This window comes from Bombina bombina, chromosome 6 (assembly GCF_027579735.1).
Source record: "Bombina bombina isolate aBomBom1 chromosome 6, aBomBom1.pri, whole genome shotgun sequence".
In the NCBI taxonomy this organism is placed as follows: domain Eukaryota; kingdom Metazoa; phylum Chordata; class Amphibia; order Anura; family Bombinatoridae; genus Bombina; species Bombina bombina.
In genome coordinates, this window is record NC_069504.1 from 101,380,977 (window position 1) to 101,393,476 (window position 12,500).

Genomic DNA, 12,500 nt, shown 5'->3' on the forward strand with positions numbered 1-12,500 from the left:
GTTTTCAGTTGCCCTATCAGTAACTAAGCAAATAAGTGTGGGTTTAGTGGGGGCCCTGGCAGGGGTCTGTCGCTGTGATGGCCATGGAGTGTGGGGTCTGGCCCTGGAGGTTGGGTGCCCTTTCTCTGGCCCTTAAATGTTGGGGGTCCTGGCTCTGTAGGATGAGGGGCCTGTTGGGGGCAGGGCAGGAAGGCTACCATGTACATTTGCATACCATTTAATACATTTTGGTCAGTGTGAGACAGTGTTTCTGGGGCCTTGATTGGTCTCAGTCTGCACCTGGTTTGCAGTGGGGTAAGAGTGTGCAGTGGGGGCATGACAGGTCAGGGCCCACCAGCAGGGCTATCACGGCCCGGTACTGGGCCACGGCCCGGCTGTTGAGAAACCAGGTCTTAAGCCATCTTGTAGTAGTGGTTGCAACACTGTTTATAGCAATATTATACATAGTTGCCATAGACTGCTATAAACATGTGCACGCTATTAAATCAGTCTACATAGGTTTAGACTTAAACAAAGACTACCAAAAAAACAAAGCAAATTTGATAATAGAAATAAATTGGAAAGTTGTTTAAAATTGCATGCTCTGTATGAATCATAAAATTTTGACTTTACTGTCCCTTTTAGCACCCACATTTCTTCTTGAAGACTTTTTACTCCATTCACTACCTTATTGTACCTTATTTTAGCAGTTTCATTTTAATTCTTTGTTACTTTATTGTGCTAACTTTGCTTTCTAACCCTCAAATTAGTTTTAATACAATGAAACAGACTGTTTTGTATTAAAGGGGCATAATACCCATATGCTAAATCCCTTAAAAGTGATGAAGCAGAATTGTAAAAAGCTGACAAGAAAATATCACTTGAACATCTCTAAGTAAAAAAGGAAGACATTTTACCTCAAAATGTCTTCAACACAGCAGAGTAAGAGCTCTATAAACAGTTATATATCAGCTACTATCCAGCTGCAAGTTTAACAACAAAAACCCAAAACAAAACAAGAGTCAATCGGCATCAGAACTGCTGATGCCATGCGATTTAATAGTAAACTTCCTTAAACTGAATAGGAAAATAACATGACTGTGCCTGCAAATGCATGTTCATTTGAAAGCCCCAGGACTAGTATCCTGAATGGTTGCTGGGATGTAGCTACTGAGGAAATTTTGAGATGTTCAGCTGATATTTTTAGTCTGCTTTTTACAGCTATGCCGCATCACATTCAAATGCTTCAACATTTGGGTATCATGTCCCTTTAAGTATCAAGTTACCTATGACTATGGTCCTTAGGGACAAATGAGTCAAAAAGATACTTTTAGGGCATTTTTTTTGCAAATACAGTAAATTTGAATAGGTTATTAATAAAGCAGATTCATATTCTAACTTGGGCAGTGTGCATACAATATATTATCCTGTTTGCACTGCTTATCTTTTAAGTGTATTATGTATGTATGTATGTATGTATGTATGTATTGGGTACTTGTAAAACGCAGCTAATCACCCGTAAGAGTCTCAAGGCGCTGCTCATTTTATCCACCTCAGAAGGATGAAAGGCTGAGTGGACCTCGCCGGGGATCGAACCTGCAACCCTTGGTTGCTACAGAGCTCAGCCACAGTGTTTTAGCATGCTGAGCTACCTGTCCGGCTGTTGACCTTAAATTTGTTTAGTTGCCTACCCACTGAGCGTGTATAGTATAGCGTCAATATCTTCCTTTTGCAAACTTGACATTAAGATTACATCAATAATGTAACAGTAATTTTTGATAGTGCTGGGTGACAGGTACTTGGCATCCACAAAGTGAGTTCAGCCAAGCGATTTTAAAATAGTTTTAATTAAAGTACGAAAAAAAGAGAAACAGTTTGGGAACAAGGTGTTCTTCGCAATAAACGTATTCCAGTCCAGCATAAGAAAACCTAATTAAGTGTTTATGAAACTTCTTTTTTTAATGAGGTTTAATTAATTCATGTTTAAAAAAGCAAAAGAAAATGACTCACCTCTGTGGTATATTGCTTCTTGTAATGATGTGACTTTCTATTTCTGAGAATACTGTCTCCGTGACGCTCCAGATTACGCGTTGCTGTGTATCCAATACTTGGATCATCCTCACTGGAGACTTCATCTGAGACATTAACAGCAGCCCTCAGGGTGTCCTAAACATAGCATTAAATTATTTGTACTTCTTATTAAGAAAAACAATTTATGTAAGAACTTACCTGATAAATTCATTTCTTTCATATTGGCAAGACTCCATAAGCTAGTGACGTATGGGATATACAACCCTACCAGGAGGGGCAAAGTTTCCCATAAATACACTATAAATACACCCCTCAACACACCCACAATTCAGTTTTAATGAATAGCCAAATAGTAGGGTGATAAAATAAGGAGTAAAAAAAGCATACAAAAAGAGGAACTGGAAATATAATTGTGCTTTTATACAAAAAAAACATAACCACCATAAAAAGGATGGGCCTCATGAACTCTTGCCAATATGAAAGAAATGAATTTATCAGGTAAGTTCTTACATAAATTATGTTTTCTTTTATGTAATTGGCAAGAGTCCATGAGCTAGTGACGTATGGGATAGAAATACCCACGATGTGGAAGTCCACAGAAGAAGTCACTAGAAAGGGAGGGATAAAATAAAAACAGCTATTTCCCGCTGAAAAAATTAAATCCACAAAAAAATTAGTTTTTCTCATAAATTTAAAGAAAAAACTTAAAACATAAGCAGAAGAATCAAAGTGAAACAGCTGCCAGAAGAACTTTTCTACCAAAGACTGCTTCAGAAGAAGCAAATACATCAAAATGGTAAAATTTTGTAAATGTATGCAAAGAAGACCAAGTTTGCAAATCTGATCAACTGAAGCTTCATTCTTAAAAGCCCAAGAAGTGGAGACTGATCTAGTAGAATGAGCTGTGATCCTCTGAGGCGGGGACTGTCCTGCCTCCAAATAAGCTTTATGAATCAAAAGCTTTAACCAAGATGCCAAAGAAATGTCAGAAGCTTTCTGACCTTTTCTAGAACCAGAGAATACAACAAATAGACTAGAAGTCTTCCTGAAATCTTTAGTAGTTTCAACATAAAATTTCAAAGCTCTTACAACATCCAAAGAATGTAAAGATCTTTCAATAGTATTCTTGGGATTAGGACATAAGGAAAGAACAACAATTTCCCTACTAATGTTGTTAGAATTCACAAGCTTAGGAAGAAATGTAAACGAAGTCCGCAAAACAGCCTTATCCTGATGAAAAATCAGAAAAAGAGACTCACAAGAGAGAGCAGACAATTCGGAAACTCTTCTAGCTGAAGAGATAGCCAAAAGAAACAACACTTTCCAAGAAAGTAGTTTAATATCCAAAGAATGCATAGGCTCAAAAGGAGGAACCTGCAAAGTCTTCAAAACCAAATTAAGACACCATGGAGGAGAAATTGATTTAATAACAGGCTTGATACGAACCAAAGCCTGAACAAAACAGTGAATATCAGGAAGTTTGCAATCTTTCTATGAAATAAAACAGAAAGAGCAGAGATGTGTCCCTTCAAAGTACTTGCAGACAAACCTTTATCCAAACCATCCTGAAGAAACTGTAAAATTCTAGGAATTCTAAAAGAATGCCATGAGAATTTATGAGAAGAACACCATGAAATATAGGTCTTCCAAACTCAATAATAAATGTTCCTTGAAACAGACTTACGAGCCTGTAGCATACTATTAATCACTGAGTCAGAGAAACTTCTATGACTAAGCGTTCAATTACCATACCTTCAAATTTAACGATTTGAGATCCTGATGGAAAAATGACCCATGAGACAGAAGGTCTGGTCTTAAAGGAAGTGGCCAAGGCTGGCAACTGGACATCCGGACAAGATCCGCATACCTGTGAGGCCACGCTGGTGCTATCAGAAACACATACGATTGTTCCATAATGATCTTGGAGATCACTCTTGGAAGAAGAACTAGAGGTGGATAGATATAAGCAGTTGGGTAAAACCAAGGAACTGCTAAAGCATCCATCAACTTCTCCTGAGGATCCCTGGACAGGTACCTGGGAAGTTTCTTGTTTAGATTAGAAGCCATCAGATCTATTTCTGGAAGACCACACATCTGTACAATCTGACAAAATACATATGGATGGAGACCACTCCCCTGGATGTAAAGTCTTACAGCTGAGGTAATCCGCTTCCCAATTGTCTACACCTGGGATATGCACCGCAGAAATTAGACAAGAGCTGGATTCCGCCCAAGAAAGTATCCAAGATACTTCTTTCATAGCTAAGGGACTGCGAGTCCCACCCTGACGATTGACATATGCCACAGTTGTGATATTGTTTGTCTGAAAACAAATGAATGGTTCTCTAACAAAGGCCAAACCTGAAGAGCCCTGAAAATAAAAAATATTGATTGGTAACCTCGCCTCTTGAGGTTTCCAAACCCCTTGTGCTGTCAGAGATCCCCAGACAGCTCCCCAACCTGAAAGACTTGCATCTGTTGTGATCACAGTCCAGGTAGGAGAACAAAAAAAGCCCCTTGAACTATACGATGATGGTCTAACCACCAATTCAGAGAGAGTTGAATGTTGGGATTTAAGCATATCAATTGTGATATCCGAGTATAATCCCTGCACCATTGATTCAGCATACAAAGCTGTAGGGGTCTCATACGAAAATGAGCAAAGGGGACCACATCCGATGCTGCAGTCATGAGACCTAAAACTTCCATGCACATAGCCACTGAAGGGAATGATTGAGACTGGAGGTTTCGACAAGCTGAAACCAATTTCATTTGTTTCTTGTCTGTTAAAGACAGAGTCATGGACACTGAATCTATCTGGAAACCTAAAAAGGTGACCCTTGTTTGATGAATCAAGAAACTCTTTGGTAAATTGGTCCTCCAACCATGTCTTCGAAGAAACAACACTAGTTGATTTGTGTGAGATTTGGCTAAATGTAAAGACTGAGCTAGTACCAAGATATCGTCCAAATAAGGAAACGCCACAATACCCTGCTCTCTGATTACAGATAGAAGGGCACCTAGAACCTTCAAAAAGATCCTTGGAGCTGTTGCTAGGCCAAATGGAAGAGCGACAAATTGGTAATGCTTGTCTAGAAAAGAGAATGTCAGAAACCGATAGTGGTCTGGATGAATCGGAATGTAAAGATATGCATCCTGTAGTCTATCGTGAACATATATAGACCTTGCTGAACAAAAGGCAAAATAGTCCTCATAGTCACTATCTTGAAAATTGGGACTCTTACAAAACGATTCAAAAACTTCTGATCCAGAACTGGGCTGAATGAATTTTCTTTCTTTGGGACAATGAATAGATTCAAATAAAACACCAGACCCTGTTCCTGAAACGGAACTGGAATTATTACCCCTGAAAGCTCTAGATTTGAAACACACTTCAGAAAAGCCTGAGCCTTCAACAGATTTGCTGGAATGTGAGAAAGCATCTTCTCACAGGAGATCTTACTCTGAATCCTATTTGATACCCTTGAGAGACAATACTCTGAATCCACTGATTTTGAACAGAATCTGCCACCAACTGGCTGAACTTGATTGAGGGCCGCACCTTCATGCAGACTTGGGGGCTGGTTTTGGTTTCTTAAAAGGCTTGGATTTATTCCAACTTGAAGAAGGTTTCCAATTGGAACCAGTCTCTTTAGGGGAAGGATTGGTTTTCTTTTCCTTATTCTGTTGAAAAGAACTAAAACAATTAGAAGCTTTAAATTTACCCTTAGATCTTTTATCCTGGGGCAAAAAAAACTGCCTCCCCCCCAGTGATAGTTGAAATAAATTAATCCAACTGAGAACCAAATAAATTGTTACCTTGGAAAGAAAGAGATAGTAATCTAGACTTAGATACCATGTCAGCATTCCAAGATTTGAGCCATAAAGCTCTTCTAGCTAAAAACATAGATTTAACATCAATTTTGATTATATAAAAAATAGCATCACAGATAAAATGATTAGCATGTTGAAGCAAACGAACAATGCTAGACAAATCAGGATCAGTTTCCTGTTGCGCTAAGCTATCCAACCAAAAGGTTGATGCAGTTGCAACATCAGCCATAGAAATGGCCGGCCTAAGAATATAGCCAGAATACAAATAAGCTTTCCTTAGATAAGATTCAAGTTTCCTATCTAAAGGATCTTTAAGAGAAGTACTGTTTTCCATAGGAATAGTAGTACGTTTGGCGAGAGTAGAAATAGCCCCATCAACTTTTGGAACTTTTTCCCAAAACTCTAATCTAGCCACTGGCAAAGGGTACAACCTTTAAAACCTAGAAGAAGGAATGAAAGAAGTACCAGGCTTAATCCATTCCTTAGCAATCAGAAACTGGAAAAACCTCGGGAGTAACCACAGGAGGTTTATAAACAGAATTTAAACGTTTAATAGTTTTGATATCAAGAGGACTAGACTCCTCAATATCCAAAGTAACCAACACTTCTTTCAACAACGAACAAATATACTCAATCTTGAAAAGATAAGTAGATTTGTCAGAGTCAATGTCTGAGGTAGGATCTTTTGAATCAGAGAGATCCTCATCAGGAGGATATTTCAGTATGTTGTCGGTCATTAGAAATTTCATTAATTTTAGGAGAAGTATTAAAAGACCTTTAACATTTATTAGAAGGCGGAATAGCAGACAAAGTTTTCTGTATTGCATCAGCAATATAATTTTTCATATCAACAGGGATATCATGTACATTAGATGTTGAAGGAACAACAGAATCTGTACTAGTACTGATGGAAACGTTTTTTCTGCATGCAAAAGCTTATCATAACAACTGTTACATACTACAGCTGGAGATATAATCTCAGCTAACTTACAACAGATACACTTAGCTTTGATAGAACTGTCATTAGGCGGCAGGGTTCCAACAGTTGCTTCTGAGACAGGATCAGATTGAAAAGTCCAGAAAGCAGCAGCACCATATAAATTAGAATTTTATTGGGTTAGTACAAAAGCATAAAAATGTAACGTTTTTAACCACACAGGTTCTTAATCATGCATATTGAGACATCTTGCAAAATGTAAAAGAAAAAAGAAAATTAAAGCAAAATTCACAATTTCCTTATATGGCAGTTTCAGCAATGGGGAAAAATTTAAATAACATAGTCCTCTGACCGTATAGAAGGCAAGAGGCATATAGGAAGTGGGGTGAAAAATAAACTAAACTTTTTGGCGCCAAGTATGACGCACAATGTAAAAGGTAGTGAAAAATGTTTTTGGCACTAACATCCAGAAATGACGCAACTCGCGTTATAACAGACGCAACCTCATGCAATGAATCCTGGCGTCAACTAAGACGCCAGAAATGACGAGCTTGCGTCATCAAAGACGTACCTTCGCACCAAAAAATTCTCGCGCCAAGAATGACGCAATAAACAGCATTTTGCGACCTCGCAAGCCAAATTTTGCCCGCAAAATTTTAAGAAAAACAGTCAATTTGAAAAAAAGGTCTATACCCCAGGTAACTTCCAAAAACATGCTTCCAAAACTGAAACTGCAGTCTGCAAAAGGAAATATACATAGACCTGACTCATGGCAAATATAAGTAAAATACATATATTTAAAACATACTTACTGAAAGACACCCATCCACCTATAGCAGATAGCCAAACCAGTACTGAAAAAGTATCAGCAGAGGTAATGGTATATAAGAGTATATTGTCGATCTGAAATGGGAGGTAGGAGATGAATCCCTAAGACCGATAACAGAGAACCTTTGAAAAGATTTCCCGTGAGGAAACCCATAAAATCAATAGGTGATACTCCCTTCACATCCCTCTGACAAACATACTCTGAGAGGAATTGGGCTTTAAAATGCTGAGAAGCGCTTATCATAGAAGACAAATCAAGCACAAACGTACTTCACCACCTCCATAGGGAGGCAAAGTTTGTAAAACTGAATTGTGGGTGTGGTGAGGGGTGTATTTATAGGCATTTGAGGTTTGGGAAACTTTGCCCCTCCTGGTAGGATTGTATATCCCATACGTCACTAGCTCATGGAATCTTGCCAATTTCATGAAAGAAACATATTTCCTTCATGGTGGTGAGAGTCCACAAGTCATTACTCCCAGGATTTCCACTCCAGGCCACTAAGGGGAGGCAAAGCTTCCCAACATTCCAAGAGCATGTAAACCCTCACACCTCACTGGTAAACCAGTCTGAAGCATAGCCAAGCAAGGAAAAGAGGAAAGGAGAAAAGCAGGAAGAAAAAAAAAGGGGGAAACTAGAACTGCCTTAGGGAAAAAATATGCACTTTCACCACCATGAAAGAAATTAATTAGGTAAGCATACTTTTCTTTCATAAAGGTGGTGACGGTCCACAAGTCAATATTCCTGGGAACAGATACCCAAGCTGTGGAGTCCACAAGTAATTTGGGTTAAACATTTTTTATCACTTTATTTTAAAAAAATGTTGCCCTTCTTTTTTATGCAAAATACCTAATGTTCAAAAACTACTGCCTGAAAGACTTCCCTACCAAAAGCAAAAACTTAAAAATGGTTGAATTTGGCTAAGGAAAGTAAAGAAGACCAAGTTGCTGCCTTGCAAATTTGTTCAACAGAAGCCTCATTGTTATAAGCCCAGGGAGAAGAAACGGAATGGGCAGTAATACATTTAGGAGGAGACTGTCCTGCTTCCAAGTATCCTTGGGAATCAAAAGTTTCAGTCAGGAATCTAAAGTAACGGCTGTTGCCTTTTGACCCCTTCTAGAATCAGATAAATGAATAAACAAACTTGAGGATTGTCTTAAATACTTAGGTTGCATGCAAATACAATTTCAAAGCTCTTACAACATCCAAATTATGAAGAACCATATCATTAGAATTATTTGGATTAGGACAGTGAGATGGAACAACAATATCCCAATTATATGTTATCCGAAGACACCACCTTTGGCAAGAAATCAAAGTAAGTCATTAAAACCACCTTATCCTGGTGAAAAACAAGATAAGGAGGCTCACAAGAAAGAGCAGACAATACAAACTCTTCTAGCAGAAGACATTGCAAAAAGAAAACAGAACTTTCCAAGACAAAAGCTAAATATCCAAATTGTGCATTTTTTTCTAGGGATACAAAGATTGTTTTTTCAGGGCCGATACGGATTATTGACCGCCTTTCAGGTCGATAACCGATAACAGGGGCCGATATTCTGTACATTTAAAGTTTTAAAAAATCAACACAATTTCTACACAAATCTGGTTCAAACTGAACATGCTTATTAAAATTTTAAACATTAAATGTAAACAACTGGGAAAAATAAAGTGTTTCAAAATGAACTTATTAACTGGCTTCCCAAAACATAGAAAAATGGCATAAATCCCTTTTAAATTGCACACTGATATAAAATTAAATGTAAGTCACTACTGCAAAGCTAGACACTACACTATTTCTTTAATACTCCCAGTTAAGTAGAAAAACATGATAGTGCATAACATTTCAGCCTGTTCTCCTGTTAAACGGCTTCTGTTTTTTTCATATATTGCTGCCACTTCACTAAAAACATGCTCACTTGGTACACTTTACAGATAAAGGTTAAAAGTAAAGTAACACAAATATATATATATATATATATATATATATATATATATATATACTGTATATACTGCCACTTGACAGGGAAAGAAATGACATGCTGGAATATCAGTGCTAGATTTATTTGCTTTAATTTTTAATATGATCATATATTTACTGGATTGCAAATACCTTCTCTGGTACTGAGGAGTGAACTATAAGTTTATACATGTGTAACAGCGTCACCTAATGGTAAGAGAATTGTTATCCACTGCTAGAGAATATTGATACTAGTCTCCTATACTACATAGCTTTCTTCCCAAGGTTTGTTGTTGTGGACATTTAATTAATGTGCCTGAACTATCATTTTTTTATGCCCCTTTGCTGTGAACTGATCATCACCCAGAATTCCATATGTATGGTGCTGTGGGCCTATCAGAGTGCCACTGTGCATGCACGCTATGTGCACGTAACGGCTATTTGGTAGGAAGACAGCACAGGACAAGGAACAGACAAGTCCAGCCATGGACACCACAGGTAAGTACCTTTAGTGCACTGGTTATAAAACCTGTCCTCAGGCCTCCCCAACAGTCCAGCTTTTCTGGATTACCTTGGATGAGAGCAGGTAAAATAACCATGGCTACTAATCAGCCGACTGTTTCATCTGTGCACCAATTAGAATATTTTCAAAATGTGGCCTGTTATTAAGGCCTGAGCACGGGTTTTAAAACAAGTGCTTTAGTGCTACCAGCCTCCCACAGATATGTCAATATGTCAACTGTAATAATATATATATATATATATAGATTACTACTCCCCCCTCCCGATGACTACCGGGCCCTGGACACATCCAACTAAAATTTACAGGGCCTTGAGGTCGCTGGAGCCGAGAACCACTGATCTAAGCAGCTACAGACTAGTGATGTCGCGAACCTAAAAATTTCAATAGGCAGGCGAACTTTAAAACCCACAAGGACTCTTTCTGGCCACAATAGTGATGGAAAAGTTGTTTCAAGGGGACTAACACCTGGACTGTGGCATGCCGGATGGGGATCCATGGCATAACTCCCAAGGAAAATTACATAGTTGATGCAGAGTCTGGTTTTAAGCTATAAAGTGCCTTAATCACCTAACATTCCTAAAAAATTTTTGAATAACGTGCTTTAAAACATCAGGTATGATGTAGTATCGATCAGGTAGTGTAAGGGTTACGCCCGCTTCACAGTGACAGACCAAACTCCCCGTGTAACGCACCACAAACAACTGAAAACAGTCCATTTGCACAACCAGGAGTTAGATAGATTTGATAGCTAGATACATAGAAAAGTTTTTTTGTTTAAATTTACACTAATGTTAAGCAGATATGAGTGGTGGCTGGCACAGAGCAACTAACCACAGTATATGCTGTGTGAGCCTGAGACACAGGCCTGATAGAAAATGAAATTAGATTACACTAGAAAAATGATTTAAAAGTTTTTTTTTTAAATTTACAATAATGTTAAGCAGATATGAGTGGTGGCTGCTGGCACAGCAATTAACCACAGTATATGCTGTGTAAGCCTGACACACAGGCCTGATAGAAAATGAAATTAGATTACACTAGCAAAATGATTTAAAAGTTTGGTTGTTTAAATTTACACTAATGTTAAGCAGATATCAGTGGTGGCACTAATCACAGTATATGCTGTGAGCCTCACACACAGGCTGAAAGCCAGGCAAATGCAAATAAAATTACAAATAAAAAACAAAAAAAAAACGACTGAAGTTCTAGCCCTAAAAAGGGCTTTTTGGGGCGCTGTCCTTACAGCAGAGATTAGATGAGTCCTTCAGGACTGTGTGGACACTAAATACACTAGCCTAGCTATCTATTTCCCTATAATGTCAGCAGCAGCAACACTAAAGCTCCTCTCACTAAGAAAGCAAGATCCTAATGAATCTAAAATGGCTGCTGCCCAGGAGCTGGGAGGGTCTGTGAGGGAGTGTCTGCTGCTGATTAGCTGAAATGTGTCAGAAGGCTGTGAGATACAGGGTCAAAGTTTCCTCAATGATGACGAATAGGGGGCGGATCGAACATCGCATATGTTCGCCCGCAGCGGCGAACGCGAACAAGCTATGTTCGCCGGACACTGTTCTCCGGCGAACTGTTCGCAACATCACTACTACAGACCCCCAAGACCCACCGTTGCAAAGGTAATCGCCTAACTTGGGGATCTGGGGGGGGGGGGGAATATAAAAAAAACAAAAAAAAAAACAACTTAAAACAGCTTAGCACCTAGATGGGAAAGTGCTTAGCACTCAAATGGTTAAATAACTGCTTAGCAGATCTGATCTTTTATTTAGAATACTTCATGTTATGTGATATGGTATTGTTAAAATGTTATTGTTTGCCTTATTTTTCTTCCCTTTTCTGGTATTTGGTCTAAATATAAAAATCCAACTGACTTCTGTTGACTTTAAAATAGGAGCTGCGCCTCCCAATTTTGTATTTTCTATGTTAGTACGAATAAAGTCTGTTATTATTAGCCACCAACATCTCCGAATTAGTTAAGCGCACAAAATCCTTAAAACCTGGAGCACTCCCCATGTATAAAACAAACAGAGGGAGGGCAGATTCCTTTAGAGGCAAGAGCAGCATGATCCAAACAAGAACTTCAAATCTGTGCTGGTGGAGCTACAGAAATTAGCTTGCAAAGAACACACTTAGATTTAGAGTGTAGATCCGGTGACCACTTAGTAACTAATTTTAAGGGACAGTTTAATATGCTCCATCAAGCAGGAAAAAAAAAACAGACAAAATACTACCACAATAGATAATAAATGTGGGAAACACAATACAACATACACAGTCTGGTATTTAGCTTATAAATATATACAAAATCAGTACACTGGCTCATAAAGTTAAGCAAATCATATCCCATACAAACACAAAAAAAAGAAAAAAAAAAGAGGTCGAACAAACACAGAGGAACGCT

The 12,500-nt window shown here is 38.4% G+C and overlaps 1 protein-coding gene across 3 annotated transcripts in view; it reads right to left on the bottom strand.

The window, feature by feature from the left end:
* The window catches only part of PHTF2 (putative homeodomain transcription factor 2), a 522,887-nt gene that overhangs the window by 126,676 nt on the left and 383,711 nt on the right, over positions 1-12,500 (bottom strand). For all 3 annotated transcript variants that reach the window (XM_053716525.1, XM_053716526.1, XM_053716524.1), the window contains one exon: positions 1,990-2,145. In XM_053716525.1, coding sequence (XP_053572500.1) covers positions 1,990-2,145 — 156 coding nt within the window. The remainder of the gene's footprint in view (positions 1-1,989; positions 2,146-12,500) is intronic.